This window comes from Podarcis raffonei, chromosome 17 (genome assembly GCF_027172205.1).
Source record: "Podarcis raffonei isolate rPodRaf1 chromosome 17, rPodRaf1.pri, whole genome shotgun sequence".
Classification (NCBI taxonomy): domain Eukaryota; kingdom Metazoa; phylum Chordata; class Lepidosauria; order Squamata; family Lacertidae; genus Podarcis; species Podarcis raffonei.
Genome location: NC_070618.1, coordinates 9,375,656 through 9,391,326, shown reverse-complemented (window position 1 = coordinate 9,391,326; position 15,671 = coordinate 9,375,656). Strand labels below are relative to the sequence as shown.

Here is a 15,671-nt window from a genome sequence, read left to right as displayed (position 1 = left end):
AAACTGGGAAACGCTTTTGACTCTAGAGAAGAGATGGTCATTGAAATTCTACTCAATATTGATCCAGAGTAGATTCCAACGTATCATTAGCAGAGTAAAAACTTAAAACATGTTGCAGGATTCCCAAAAAATAGACCAGAGGCATTTCATCCAGCAGAGCTTTACTGCTACTGAAGGCAAATGAACATAATGGTCACAAATCCAATGCATTCAGGATTGGCAATGTCCATAAGAAATCCAGTTGCAGCAGACTTAACAAACTCACAGTAACTTATAATAAGTCTAAACCGTAACACTATATACGGAACACTACACCAGAAAGAAAAGAGAGAGAAAGAGAGAGAAGGAAACCCAGGCTCCTTCTGGCCTCACTATTCTAGTCAGTATGACCTTGACAGAAACAGATAACAGAACCAGTTAAACCAGCTATGCTCAGCTTCTCTGAAGGAATAACCCAAACATCATGTAACCTTCAAGTAGAATAGGAAAGATCTCTACACATCAGATCAATACTTTCTGTACTAAGAAATGCAAACTGACACTATTGGCAACCAATGGCAGCATCTAGCCCCTGAAACAACACAACACGTTCCTACCAACTGTTAATTATCATATAGGAAAAGATTTTGCCCACTTCCCTTTCTAAGGAAAGAGAGGTACAGTAAAGAGAAGCCATACTATTTTGAAGAATTGTTTTGTTGTTATTACCTCACAGGTATTACAGAAAGGCAACAGGCCACAGCTATGGGGCCTCTTCAGAAGGTCTTTCAGGAAGACCAGGGCTGTCTCAAATTGAAAAATGCCAGTTCATAGATGCTTTACCCAGCTCAAGATTGGCTGTTTTGCTTTCATTATATTTGCGGCAAGGCTAAATTACTTTGTAGGAGGAGACTCTGAATGGCTGCCATTGCGTTCTTCCAAGAAAGTCCTGTTCTGAGGTGCTTTTTTGAGCATCAGGGAAATAAAAAATGTCTGTCAGTCATCTACACTTATCTCCTGCCTAGAAATCATGGGTCTGAGAGGTGTTCTGCTAATCCCATGCTTTCTAGGCATGGGTCTGAGTGATTTTCTGTTACTCCCATTGCTTTCCCCAAGAAAACCTGCTCTTTACTGCTGAATTGGAGCAAATGTCGGTCCATGCAAAACCCAATGGACATTTGCTTCGACTGAGTGGTAAACAGCAGGTTTTTCCAGGTGCAAGTGGCAGGGCGAGTGGAAGCATGGACAAGCCCTATTATTGAGGTACACTATTATATTGGACAAGGGACCCGGGTGGCGCTGTGGTTAAACCACAGAGTCTAGGACTTGCCGATCAGAAGGTCGGCGGTTTGAATCCCCGCGACGAGGTGAGCTCCCGTTGCTCGGTCCCTGCTCCTGCCAACCTAGCAGTTCGAAAGCACATCAAAGTGCAAGTAGATAAATAGGTACCGCTCCAGCGGGAAGGTAAACGGCGTTTCCGTGCGCTGCTCTGGTTCGCCAGAAGCAGCTTAGTCATGCTGGCCACATGACCCAGAAGCTGTATGCCAGCTCCCTCGGCCAATAAAGCGAGATGAGTGCCGCAACCCCAGAGTCGGTCACGGCTTACCTTTACCTTTATTATATTGGACAGCAGTTCAATCTACACATAAAATAGGGTAAAACTCCCCAAAACTGCAGTCTTAATGCCTATCTACTCATAAGCCTTTGAGTTCAGTGGTGTGACTTAACTCCCAATTAATCATGCTGATGAATCTGGGGAATTATTCAGCAAAACAACACTGGGGACAATGTGGGAGGAGATAATTGCATGAAAACATTTCCCCATTAATTCCTGGGTAGATTTCAAGAATGTTGGCTGAATCGTTGTTTTTCAGAGTTTTTAGAAGCACATTTGTTCCTCAGCCTCCTGTCAACTGATGAAATCATACCATCAAAGCACATATGCTTTGATCTTGTTTCTAGCCTTAGGACTAATATAGTGGCTTCCAAATTTAAAATCCCTGGTCTAGAGGTCGCACATAGCATATTAAATTTACCTGTGAAGTGCAAAACAACAACAACAACAACGTACTGTAGTAACAACAACAATTACAATAATACAATAATATTACAATAATAATACAATAATAATAATATTACAATAATATTACAATAATACAAGGACAGTGAATGGGAACATACTCAAAAATATTGCACAGGAAAACCTTAACAATAACACAGGTAAGGTATTACTGTATTCGTTGAACCCAAAATTTAAAAGGATTAAAAACTGCAGAGTTTCACTTTTTAAAAGGAAAGCAGAACTAACTAAACAAAAATTGCCCCCTCCCGAATTCTCCACACTACTTATGGGTGTTGAAATGGTGAAGGGGATTTCACGGAATATTCTCTAGAAAAGGACTGACATTCTCTTTGTTTATTATTTATTAATTTTTATTAAGTACAAATTAGAAAACATACATGTTTACAACAAAAGAAAATACAAAAGAAAAAGAAAATATATATAACCAAGGAAAAAAATTAGAAAATATTTTGTCTCTTTTCATATTTACAGTTATTTATACCTCTATAAAATGCTATTCACAATAAAGGAGTGAAATGAAAGATAAGATATCAGGGGGGAAAAGAACAAAGAAAAAATAAAGAAGTAAAAGAAAAGGATCATAGGTTAATTATATTTTTTTTAAATTAACCTATGGACTGACATTCTCAAGCAGTTCAAGTGTGTGTGTGTGTGTGTGTGTGTGTGTGTGTGTGTGTGTGTGTAATATATATAGAATGATGTTCTAACAAATCTCTTCTCAGTAACACAGGAAACCAGCCAAGCAGCCTTCAACATCACAACATCCCCATGTAGAGATGGATGAATCTGCCAATTTTGATTCCTCTTGGGTTCTATTTTTTTAATCTTAAATTTGGTTTACCTCTTATCCACATCAGGTTGCCATTAAAGAAAAAACTTCTCACAAAAAATTGTCAGCATTTTAGCGTGCATTTATCCTAATATAAACATATTAAAGTTTTGGTATGTGCCTATTTTTGTACTGACATGTTCTTGTATGTTATTTTCACTAACCTCCCTCAATATATGGATTTTTGTACACATTTTTGGGTTGGGGGATTCCATCACAAAATTTGGAGAAGTATGAATTTCAAAGGATCTCTGTGTTTTGGTATATATATATATATATATATATTATACATATATATATATATATATATATATATATATATATATATATATATACCAAATATATATGGGATGTATGAATGAGAAAGGTTTGCATTAAATTGTTAACCGAACCAAATTACTTCCCGATCCCTCTGTCACAACCTCCCTCTTATCCCCTGACATATAAACTTTAGACATAGTTCATAGAAACAACTTCCATGTTGGGATTCTCAAGGTGCACGATGTGGCTGTACAACATGCTATTTGAATCAAGTGCTTTGCCTGTCAAACACTGACAGACATTTAAACAAAAGATACCTGTATCTAATAAAGCTAGTAATTATACACATATTCAAACGCTCTTCATTGTCTCAGTGTCACTTTCTGTTCCCATGGGGGAGGCATGGCTTTAATCACTAGTCTCCTTTCTAAAATTCTTTTTATAATGATATAAGGCAGATGGGAAGGATACAAGGATACCACAGTAATTAAAGCTCTCCCCGCTTCATAGGAACTGACATAAGGGCAATGTAGGGGTTATTCATAAACAACCTTCCAGGTTCAATCGGTTACAAAAAAATAAAATGGCCAGTAGGACCTGCAAACAGGAAACTTTTAATGCATATTTGAATGAACCCTGATTAGTGGGATGTATTTATGAGTGAAAAGATTATAGAAGAACCCTGGCCGTGAGCAAGGATATTGAGATAACACTATATTAAGTGATGTTTGAAATCTTCGGTTTGATTCCACTTTCAGCTAATTAAAGAAAAGCCACACTTTGGCAGAGTTAAAGGGGTCTAGTGTGGAGGCAACCTAAACTGGTCCTGGTGAAGAGATTAATCTGGCTCTACATGCATTGGGTTTTCTGTAATAAGCTTTGTTTTCTATCTGTCACCCATTTCTGTTTTGAGTCCTATTTTACTACGTTTGGTAAATGGTAACCACCCAGTTCCTAACTGTGGGGTGACAGATTTTTAGATAGGCATAGCAGCATACTATCCTAAACTGGTCCTGATGAAAAATTTACTCTTGCTCTGCATGCGTTATTGGGTTTTCTGTAGAATCGTAGAGTTGGAAGGGACCACGAGGATTATCTAGTCCAACTAGTCTAGTCTATCTAGTCTATCTAGTCCAGGAATCTTTTTGCCCAACATGGGGCTCGAACCTACGACCTTGAAATTAAAAGACTCATGTTCTACTGACCGAGCAATAGGCTCTGTCTTAATAGGCTGTAATAAGCTTCGTTTTCTATCTGCCACCCAGTTATATTTTGGGCTATATTTGGTAAACAGAAACCAACCAATTCCTAACTTGCGGGTGTCAGATTTTGAGAGAGGCTTAGTAGCACACCATTTAAAGGAGAATGGTGGCCAGACCAAATATGGCGGAGCAGCCATGTGCAGAGGACATGACGCACTCTCTTTGGCGCCATGGAACCACACTCTTGACACAAGTTTTGATGATGCCTAGATGGGGCTAAAGCAGGTTTTGGGCAAGCTCATAGCCAGTATGACTGCACCACTGCCAACCCCTTGCTCCAGGGGTCAGCAGACTTTTCCAGCAGGGGGCCAGTCTACTGTCCCCCAGACCTTGTGGGGGCCGGACTATATTTTGGAGGGGGAAAATGAACAAATTCCTATGCCCCACAAATAACCCAGAGATGCATTTTAAATAAAAGGATGCATTGTACTGATGTAAAAACATGCTGATTCCCAGACCATCCGCGAGCCGGATTTAGAAGGCAATTGGGCCGGATCCGGCCCCCGGGCCTTAGTTTGCCTACCCATGCCTTGCTCCCACTGGTGCAACATGTGGCCCTGACCTTGCTGTTACCCCATCCAGGTAAAACAGCAGCAGTTGGAAGGATAGCTCTGTAGCTCTTTCCCTTCATGCATGCCAGTACCGCTCACATCATCTCTGATCATCGGCCATGCTGGAGGGAACTGTTGGGAGGACCACAGTTCCTTAATTTTGATGGGAATTATCTGAATCCCTTGCCTGCGTAACTACCGTATTTTTTGCTCTAGAAGACTCACTTTTCCCCTCCTAAAAAGTAAGGGGAAATGTGTGTGCGTCTTATGGAGCAAATGCAGGCTGCGCAGCTATCCCAGAAGCCAGAACAGCAAGAGGGATTGCTGCTTTCACTGCGCAACGATCCCTCTTGCTGTTCTGGCTTCTGAGATTCAGAATATTTTTTTTTTCTTGTTTTCGTCCTCCCAAAACTAGGTGTGTCTTGTGGCCTGGTGCGTCTTATAGAGCGAAAAATACGGTAATTCTTCAGATAAGAAAAGCAGTGCAGGCAAGAACGCTCAATGGGAAAACAAGGAAGCTAAGGGGCAACTTCTGCCCAGTTCGAAAATTACGTGTAACACAGAAATCTTGTTATAAAATCTCAGCTTCTGTTTTGCCTATGAAAAGCAGCTGCAGAGGGGGGCAGCGATTTGCAGTAGAGAAGCAGTAACTGTGATTTGTGGAGGGTTGTCTTAATCTTTCCCCACCTACTGCCTTTTTCGCTGAAACTCCCGCTATCCAGATCCCAGATGCATTTTATTTTATTTTTTTATCTTACCTTAATCATATCTCATATGCTTTTCATTCAGTTGTGCTGAGAAGGTTTGGGCCCACAACCTGGACCCCGTTCTCTACTCGTAGTTTCATCAGCAGAAATATTCTTCTTTCCACAGCAGCAGCCACACCTTTCTTTATTACTCTTACTTTCGCCTTATATCCAGTGTGCAAAAGAGGACCTTCCTTCCTTGTTCCACAGCTTTTCCTGCCCTCCCTTGAGAACCCCCAGAAGAACGGCGAAGCTACTTCAAAGTTCCTTGTAATAAGCAGTGAGGCCAAAAAGTTATTGAGAGACCCAGTTTTTCAGCCAGTGGGGATTGTGCGCCACCTTCATTAAAAAAATAAGTAAATCTGAGCTCGACTCCTGCTAATTTGGATAAAAATGCCTATTTTTGTGTACCTTGGTGGTTGTTTTTAAGCTGGAAATGAATGAAAGTGAAAAACTGTTTTTATTTAACATCCACGCTTTTAAAAATTATTTTAAAAAATGTTTATTAGAAACTGATAATCAGTTTACACAAAGCATGAATGCACACCAAGATTTTCAATAAAAAAATCAGGAGTTAAAAACAGGTTGACCTAAAAAAATAACTCAAGTATACATAAAATCAGCAGTTCAAAATATACATTATTTTAAAAAGAGGAAAAAATGCCTTATTTGTTTACGGGCATTCCTGATTTGCTGGCAGGGTGTTTACACGTCTTCCTGTTAGTAATTAATTTGTGCCACACTTTTCAATTGCCCATTTTTAACAAGTGGATTTGTTTTGATTCATTCATTTTTAAATTGAGGTGTGCCCAGTGATGTCATGGGAAGTATCAATGTTGGTTGCTCACTATTACAGTAGTTTCTGAGGAAATAGCAAAACAAAAAAAAATTCCAGAGTTTTCATCAGTATTGACTTTACTACCGCATGGAATTTGTATATAAACTCTCCTGATGTATGGTATTTGTTAACTTAATTTCTTCATTTCACTGAGATCAATACCAATTTCTACTGATATATAGTATCCATTTAACCCTTGGGACACATGAAATTTATTTACTGATATACAAACTTTGCATTCTTTATTACTTATGTCACTTATTGTTTAGTGCCTCTGTTACATATAGCTTTCATATTGGTTATTGGCATTTAGTCCTGTACTGTTTTGTAACTTCACTGATGCATAGGTTGTTACACATATTTGCATTACACTATAACACATTGTCTTGGGGGTTTTAGTCATCCATTTTATAAGTATCACAATATTAATTTTGTATTATAATCTTTAAATTTATTGGTCTGTGATTAATAATAATAATAATAATAATAATAATAATAATAATAATAATAATTTATTTCTTCCCCAGCCACTCTGGGCAGCTTTCAACAGAACATTAAAAACACAATAAAACTTCAAACATTAAAAACTTCCCTAATCAGGGCTGCCTCCAGATGTCTTCTAAAAGTCAGATAGCTGTTTATTTCCTTGACATCTGGTGGGAGGGCGTTCCACAGGGTGGGCGCCACTACCGAGAAGGGCCTGGTTTGATTACCTTGCTTGTGTTACTGAGGGATCCTTCACTCTGATTTTGCTATAATTATTTCAAATCACATAAATTACAAATGTATTCAGAGTTTAAAACTGTCTTCCTAGTCCTATCCAGGCAGTCTAAAGAACATGTGAGGGCACAAACTATGCAGGGATCATGAGACCATGTGCACTTGCCCTCACCCCCCGTTTCCCCAGTTTCCCTATTCCTCAGATGAGAATAGGGACATTTCTCACTCCCTCCCGCTGACTCTCCTTGACCCCCCCCATTTTTCCTGCCCCTGCCCACAGAGCATTTCCTATCAGAAGGCTGAGTGCCGCCACCAGTACACCAACGGGACAAAGCACAAACTGTTATGTACTGAAGTTCTCACCCTGGGCCAGCAGGGGGATACTGTAGATACAGTAGTTTTCACTCAGGTCCACATATGCAAACAAAGGATTGAAAGTGACGTTCAGTGATTGGATAGTTACAGAAAGTGTTACAGTTGCGTTAGTGGAGCTCTATATAAGCAGGCTGGCTGAACCCTTCAGTTCAGTTCTGTTCCGGCCTGTGAATAAACAAGAGCTGTTTGAAGAATCGCTGTGTTGTCTGATATGTTCACCCACAACTTAACACAAACCCTCCAGCGTCCTGAGAAAAACCCTTGATCTTGATCTTATTTTATTTTATTCTTTGGCAGATTTACCAAAGAAAAGAAAAACACACGCCAATAAACAAATTTTCAGAAAGGGGCAAGATTAGATGTGGACCCACAAAGTATTTTTAATTAAATAATAATAATAATAATAATAATAATAATAATAATAATAATAATAATAATACATTATTTATTTGTATCCCGCCCTGCCTGGCTGAGGCCGGGCTCAGAGTGGCTAACATCATAAAAACAACACAGGCATCAATTAATTAAAATGCACCTTAAAATTAATTCAGACAAGTTAAAACCCGGGCAGGTGGCAATTATCAGGGTGGAATTGAGAGTGGTTAATAGCTGCCAGGACCAACTGTTTCCACTGACTCCTTGTGCTCTGCTCCCCCTTTCTTTCTGCCCAGGGCAGCTCTGCCCTCTGCCTGCCCCTCAGAGCTGGCGTGTCACTTGGGGCTAGGTGGTGGCAGTCTCTCCTTCTCCTTGCCCACTCTCCAGCAGCTGCTATAATAAATAATAATAAATTTTATTTATACCCGCCATCCCCGGCCAGAGCCGGGCTCAGGGCGGCTAACACCAGTAAAATTACAATAGAAACACAATAGGAGGAGTGACATTGTCATTGCTCAGATTCATGTGTGGTTTGTGGATACTTACCTGTCAACTGTCCCGCTTAGAGCGGGACATCCACAAATTAGAGAAGCCATCCTGGCTTCTGACTGTACTGTTTTGGCTTCTGCAAGAATGTGAGCCCGAAATATATGTGCCCTGATTTCCCTCTCCGGCATGTTGGAGAGTATGTTGGTGGAGCTTGGCGGGTCCAGTGATAAGCTCAAGAGCAAACAATCTTTGACAAGCAGTAGCAGAAAAGAAGACTCCCTGGAAAAGACCCTGATGTTGGGAAAGATTGAGGGCGCAAGGAGAAGGGGACGACAGAGGACGAGATGGTTGGACAGTGTTCTTGAAGCTACCAACATGAGTTTGACCAAACTGCGGGAGGCAGTGGAAGACAGGAGTGCCTGGCGTGTTCTGATCCATGGGGTCACGAAGAGTCGGACACGACTAAACAACAACAGCAGGTGGAGTGGCATAGGTGGAGCTGCACTTCTGACCTGACCGGCTTCCTAATGCCACATACCACTGCCAGTTACTGGATGGGGCAAGGCAGCAGGGAGTTTGCCATTGTGCTGGTGCGACAGTGGAGCCAATCTGCTGCTCCTGACTTGGTGCCCGCATTGTACCTAACTCCCACTGCCTTCTCCTCCCCAAATCCTCAGCAACCTTCAGTGACATGCACAGACCCTCCAAGTGTACCTATTTTCCAGGATTGGTCCCTGATTTACAGAAGCCTTCTTGGTTTCTGATTTGATCCTGGAATGTCCCGCTTTTCCTTAGGACATCCTGATTTTTGTCAGAGAAGTGTTGGAGGGTGTGACCCCTGAGCCAAGGACATAACTAATAATAAAACTTTTAGAAAACATCTGAAAGTGGCCCTGTATAGTTTCATTATGTTTTTATATCTGTTGGAAGCCGCCCAGGGTGGCAGGGTCTAGATATGATGAGGTTGATGGAATAGGACGTCCCTACAGTGGTACCTTGGGTTACAGACGCTTCAGGTTACAGACACTTCAGGTTACAGACTCCGCTACCCCAGAAATAGTACCTCGGGTTAAGAACTTTGCTTCAGGATGAGAACAGAAATCGTGCTCTGGCGGCGCGGTGGCAGCAGGAGGCCCCATTAGCTAAAGTGGTGCTTCAGGTTAAGAACAGTTTCAGGTTAAGAACGGACCTCTGGAATGAATTACGTTCTTAACCCAAGGTACCACTGTATTTTCATTGGAGAAATGTTGGAGGGTATATATGCCACAGTGGGAAGCCAGGTCAGCAACACAGCTCTGCCTGCACTGTCTGCTACTGCTGCACATTATATATTTTAATCATCTGATTCATGTTGCTTGCCAGAATGTGCTTTTTACAGGACAGAGCAGTGAATTACTGGCCGATTGGCAGCCATAGCGCCACATGTCCATATTTCAGCCTAAAAATGGCTTCCTTCCTGCCCTCACCTACCCAAGCTAGGCTAGCGTAGTTCATCATTTAGTTTGTTATTAATCTGCCCAGTAGTGACTACTTTGGGCCTGGATGCTGTGCTGGAATGATGATGACAGCCCAGAATTCTCCAGCGGGTGTCGTCAGTATTTCAAAAGGTTGCTATTAGCTCAGATGTGCCTGGTGAAATTATTTTTAAAAGGGACCAACCGAGATCAATTAAGAAAATGTCATAAAGTCCTTCTGGGTCTCATTAAAAAGTTTGTCTATTAAAACAAAATGGTAATTGCAAATTAAGGGCTCGATTTGGACAAGTACCAAGTCTCTGTAGTCCTCACTGAATTGGCAACCGCTAAGCTGCTCCACTTCCAGGATGGAAGGCTCCAGGGTCTTGTTTAGAGCAATTGAAGTTGAAGTCTACAAATGGTACATTAAACCACTAGCTCTTTCTCTTCTCCCAGTATGGCTATTGTCGGGGGAGCCTCAATCTAAACTTTGCTTTCAGGAAGTCGCTGTGGATGCTGCACTGAAAGCATCAGCCCAGTGTATCCACTTCTGGTCTATTTTCAGGTGGGATTCAGTCAGGAATCGGCAAATTCAAGCTGTGCATCTATAGCTGACTGGGGGTCTTGCACAACAAACCTGCTTCCTCAAAAGATCAGACTTTTTTGCAATAAGGAAAGTGATGGGAAGGTGCCCTAGAAAGTGTGAGATAACACTTTCTTTGACACAACATGGTCTAACCTTCCTGCAAGCAAACAGAAATCCCAAGGAGTTGTTTCCCATTGTGCTTCAATTTTAAAAATTCATTCTGACTGGCAAGAGTGGCTGGGGAAACCCAGCCAGATGGGTGGGGTATAAATAATAAAATTATAATCATTCTAAGACCAGAAGCCTCCAAGTGCATTTTCACCAAGGGGCTCTCTGTTGGAAGCCCAGAAAAGACTACAAAGTCTAGACTCATCCAGCCTTTATTGGCATAATTTAGATAATAAAAATCATAAAATATAAAAAGTCTATATAAAAGACAAAGCAAGATTTTTATGTGACGAAGTTGGTCTGTGTGCCAAAGATGGCATTTGGTACAACAGGCTAAAAATATTAAAAGAAGCAAATATCCATAGGCCAGTTGACTATCCCCAGAGGTGCAGAGAGATTCTGAAATCTGTCGCTACCTCTGCTAACTGCTATAAGCCATGATAGCTACAATGAATTTCCATATACATCTGAACACCAGGTGCTGCGGAGGACAATAAATAATGGTCAGCAATTTCATGCTCTCTTTCTGAGTGTCTAGAGAATCCTTACTGGATACTGTTATCAGTGGCGTAGCGTGGGGGGTGCCAGGGGTGCCGGCCGCACCGGGCGCAACATCTGGGGGGGCGCGAGTCCAGAGGGAAGGGACAAGCAATCGAGGCTTGGTTGGAGTGGGGGGTCGTTGTCTCCGTTTGGCCGGCCCCCCTCGAGGAAGCGGGAACCTCTCCAAGGCGCAGCGCGCCGTTGGTGGAGGGAAAAGGGCCGCGCAGCAGCAGCAGGATCCGATCCGAGCCTGCTAATCGCTTGCTGGGAATTAAGCGCCTCAAAGAGGCAAAGGAAGAGGTGGAGCCGCTGGCCCGGCCGGGAGGAAGCTGGAGAGAGCAGCGCGCCTGGGCGCGCGGCGAGGTTGGGTAGGTGCGCCCTGGCTGGCTACCCGCCTCCCGGGCTCAGTGCCTCCATGACCCCTCCAGCGGCGATGGGAGAGATGGGGGGGGGGTCTGGAGCAGTCCCGGCTGGCCTGCTCCTGCTTCTCCCCCGCCTCCTTCCCGTTGCCGGCGCCTTGATCTCATCCAGATCAGGGACAAAACACGCCCATCCTTCGCTACTCCTTGTCGGGTCACTGCTTCATTTCTCCAGGGAGAGAGAGAGGAGAGGAGTCAAAGGATAAGGTGAAGCTACGGTATATCCTGTTCTGCATTTATTCCCTTCACTGCAGTCCTTTTATGCTGGATTTCACTAATGCAAACCGAAAATGGGATTCACCACAGATTTACTGGAGAGGAGTCCACTTACATGCTAAAAGTCACTGAGATCCATGTGGGAATCTTTTTTCAGCTGGGCGCTGCATTCCATCTTCTGCAACGTTTCACGGACCGCATCCTAGTGGAGGGCGAGGCCAGAGGAAACAGTGTGTGGAGCAAAGGATAGGATTTTTAGCTTTGTACAGAAAGCCTGCCATCCTAACCCCCCTTCTGTAGGAGATAGCCCCACTGAATTCACTCTACGTTCTATGTAGACAGGGCTAGGGTTTCACTGTGTAAGCTGCAAGCTACAACTGGTCCTAAACCAATGGATTCATGTTACAAGAAAAAAGATTCTGACTAAACATCAGAAAGAACTTTCTGACAGAGCAGTTCAACAGTAGAATGGTCCTCCTTAGCAGAGGATGGACTCTCCTTCCTTTGAGGTTTCTACACAGAGTTTGGATGGCCATCTGTCATGGATGCTTTAGCTGAGATTCCTGCATTGCAGGGTGTTGGACAAGATGATCCTCAGAGGTTATGCCCAAAACAGGTACAAGCAGTGGCGTAGTGTGGGGGGTGCAGGGGGGGCCAGCCGCACCAGGCGCAACATCTGGGGGTTAGGGTTAGGGGGCGCAAATCCACGGGTTAGGGGGCGCAAATTACTTGCCTTGCCCCAGGTGCTGACAACCCACGCTACGCCACTGACTGTTATATACTTTGCTATACCAGAGGGACCTTGGTCTGTACCAGAAATGCAGTCCTTTTTTATTATTCTCACCAATCACAGTTTTGTTCTCTGTAAACCTCTTAAATTCCCCAACCAGTCACTGAAGACCTCCTTGACTTTCTGATTCCTCAAAGTGAAGATGAAGGGACTTAGGAATGGGGTCACTACAGCCGTCAAGAGGGCTACCATTTTGTTCATATCTGTGGAGTGGCTCTTGCCAGGCCTCACGTAGATGAAGATAGCAGTGCCATAGCCGATGCCCACCACAATGAGATGTGAGGTGCAGGTGGAGAAGGTCTTCTGCCGACCAGTGTTAGAGGGGATCTTCAGAACGGTGGAGATGATAGCGACGTAGGATGCTATTATGACAACAAAAGAGCTTAAGACAAACAGAATCGCAAGGAGGAAGTCCCCAAGCTCAATGAGGCGGGTGTCCGAACAGGAGAGCTTGAGCAAGGGTGCGTTATCGCAGAAGAAGTGGTCAATCTGATTAGAGCTGCAAAAGGATAGCAGGGACCTGAATATGGTTGGGGGAATCATGAAAAGAAAGGGAATTGCCCAGGATCCAAGGGCAAGCTGGATGCAAATTCTGCTGCTCAGGATGACAGAGTAATGCAGAGGATGGCAAATGGCCACGTAGCGGTCAATTGACATTACAGCCAGCAGAAGGAAGGTTGTGGATCCCAGCGAAAAATAGAAGTAAAATTGAGCCAGGCACCCTCCAAAGGAGATAGCACTTCTTTCCACCATTAGGCCTGCCAACATTCTGGGGACCACAGTGGATGTGACCAGAGTCTCTGCCACAGAGAAATTACACAGGAAGAAATACATAGGTGTGTGAAGACGAGGATCCAGACAGGCCATTGTAACAATAGCAGTGTTTCCACCTAACAAAACCAGGTAGAACGCCAGGCATGGTGCAAACAGAACATTCTGCAACCCCCTTGTTGTTGAGAAGCCTATCAGGATGAATTCTGCAGTGTGTGTTTGGTTTCTCATCGCCCTGTTTCTTCCACTCTTCTCTCTGAAGGACAAGCAAAATAAGCAGATGATTAGTCTTTGCTGGATAAAGGAGGGATGGTGGCACCTTCCCCCTCCCCAGCTTTCTCCTTGTGTAGGCCATTGTCACGTTGCCTCATAATCATGCACAACATATTGAGAGAACGAAAAGGGCAGTGGGGGGAACAAGCACATTACCAACGCCCCCCAAAAGGGTAATCTGAAGATAAAACACTTGCGCAGACAGAGAACCAGAAAGGTTAACCCCGTTCATAGGTAAGAAGACAATAACAAAGCTTTAGAGCAGGGGGTCACCATATCTTGCTGTACTATAATTCCTATAATCCCTGACTATTTGCCATGACGGTCAGGGCAACATGGGCTACTCTCTGTCCTAGTGCTACCGAAGGAACAAAGAACTCACTGCGATCAAGACAGAGTTGAAGATTTTCATAATGTCTGTCGTTTTTAGTTTTGATGCCCCACTTGAATCCCAAAGGGGTCAGGAAAAGTTAAGTACCGTATTTTTCGCTCGGTGTGCAATTTCGCTTCAGGGATAGCCGCCTGAAGCCTGTGGAGCGCAGCGCGAGTTCCTGCTGCGCTCTGCAGGCTTCAGGTCCCTCTCGCAGAAGCTGGGAGAGCAAGACTCTCCTGGCTTCAGCAGAGAGGGAGAGCTGCTCAGCGCCCCTTCAGCCAAGCGGGAGGAGAAATGGAAGGGGCTCCGTTTCTCCTGCCGCTTTGCTGAAGGGGCGTTGAGCAGAGAGGGGGAGATTTTTTTCCCTTGTTCTCCCCCTCTAAAACAAGGTGCGTCCTGTGGTCCGGTGCGTCCTATAGAGCACAAAATACGGTAATATTGTTTAATTTACTGAAATGGGAATGGCTATGTGTATTAATGATTGTTGCTAACATGGGGATTTTCCATGAGGCTGTATTGAAAGCTGGGGCAAGCACTTTTGACTTCTTGCTAAGTCAATGATCAACTGATTGTTGTTTCTCTGGTAGCTAACATGTGAGTGGTGTAACCTTAGATCATGTGATAAAGGTATTGAGTTGCTTTTGAGTCGTTTCAAACTCAGTGAAGATGTAAAATAAGCTCCTCGGAAGGGAGAGCAAACCGTCTGGAGGCTGGAATGTAGGCTGTGAAGAGGGAGACCTTTGCTTATAGGTCTGTTTGGATTATTTCATATTTTGTAAGATGATGAGTCTGGCAAGACAGTGTGCCAGGGCTCACACTCACCCGGCAGGCTTCTATCCCAACTTCCCTTTTAAAATCAAGAACCACCAAATTAGATGGGAGCCACCCACTCCCCACCAAAAGCACACTGTGATTTATTTGCCAGTGCATTTGTACCCTGCCCAAAAAGCTCTCAACGCAGCTTACAAAAACCAGTTCTTCAGTGGGCCCTGTCCTCAGGCTCACAATCTAAAAGGACATGACACACAAGAAAAGAATGAATGGGAAGGAGGAGGGAAAAGCAAGCTCAGGCCCAAGTCTTTGAGTTACAGTTCTGGAAGGTACAGCCAGTGTCAGTGGTGGTTCTGGATTTCTTGTCCTTGATAAAGAACAGTCCCTCCCTCCTCTCTTCTCCCCAAATCATATCTTGGAGCAGAACTGGTGACTAATCCATAACCATATTTTTTATTAGCTCAGGAGGAGGGCTACACTCCTTTGTTACCCAACACTTTCTTTTTAACCAATTATCTTTTAAATGCTTTCCCCCTGAGCACTCCATAGCAGGTCCCCTCTTCATTCTCTCTGCTCCATCCCTGATATCATCTTCCCTCATCCCATAGTACTCTCTCCTTTCTTCCCTCTTTGCATCCCATATCACATTTTTGTTCCCAAATTCACAAGTCTTTTCTCTACCTTCCCTTTCCATGTTCCACAGTTCTCTTTGCTCTCCATTTGAATGTAAGAAAAGGCTTTTTCAAATCAGATGTTTCATCTAGACCAGCCTGCTGTTTCCAACACTGGCCAGTCAGATGTC

At 43.5% G+C, this 15,671-nt stretch overlaps 1 protein-coding gene across 1 annotated transcript; it reads right to left on the bottom strand.

Annotated features, from left to right (window-relative positions):
- Nucleotides 1-12,689: 12,689 nt before the first annotated feature.
- Nucleotides 12,690-14,189, bottom strand: LOC128404676 (olfactory receptor 6V1-like). Its single transcript, XM_053370464.1, has one exon. It carries the CDS (start codon nucleotides 13,681-13,683, stop codon nucleotides 12,739-12,741), a length of 945 nt encoding a protein of 314 aa, XP_053226439.1. The 5' UTR covers nucleotides 13,684-14,189; the 3' UTR covers nucleotides 12,690-12,738.
- Between the last annotated feature and the right edge of the window lie 1,482 nt (nucleotides 14,190-15,671).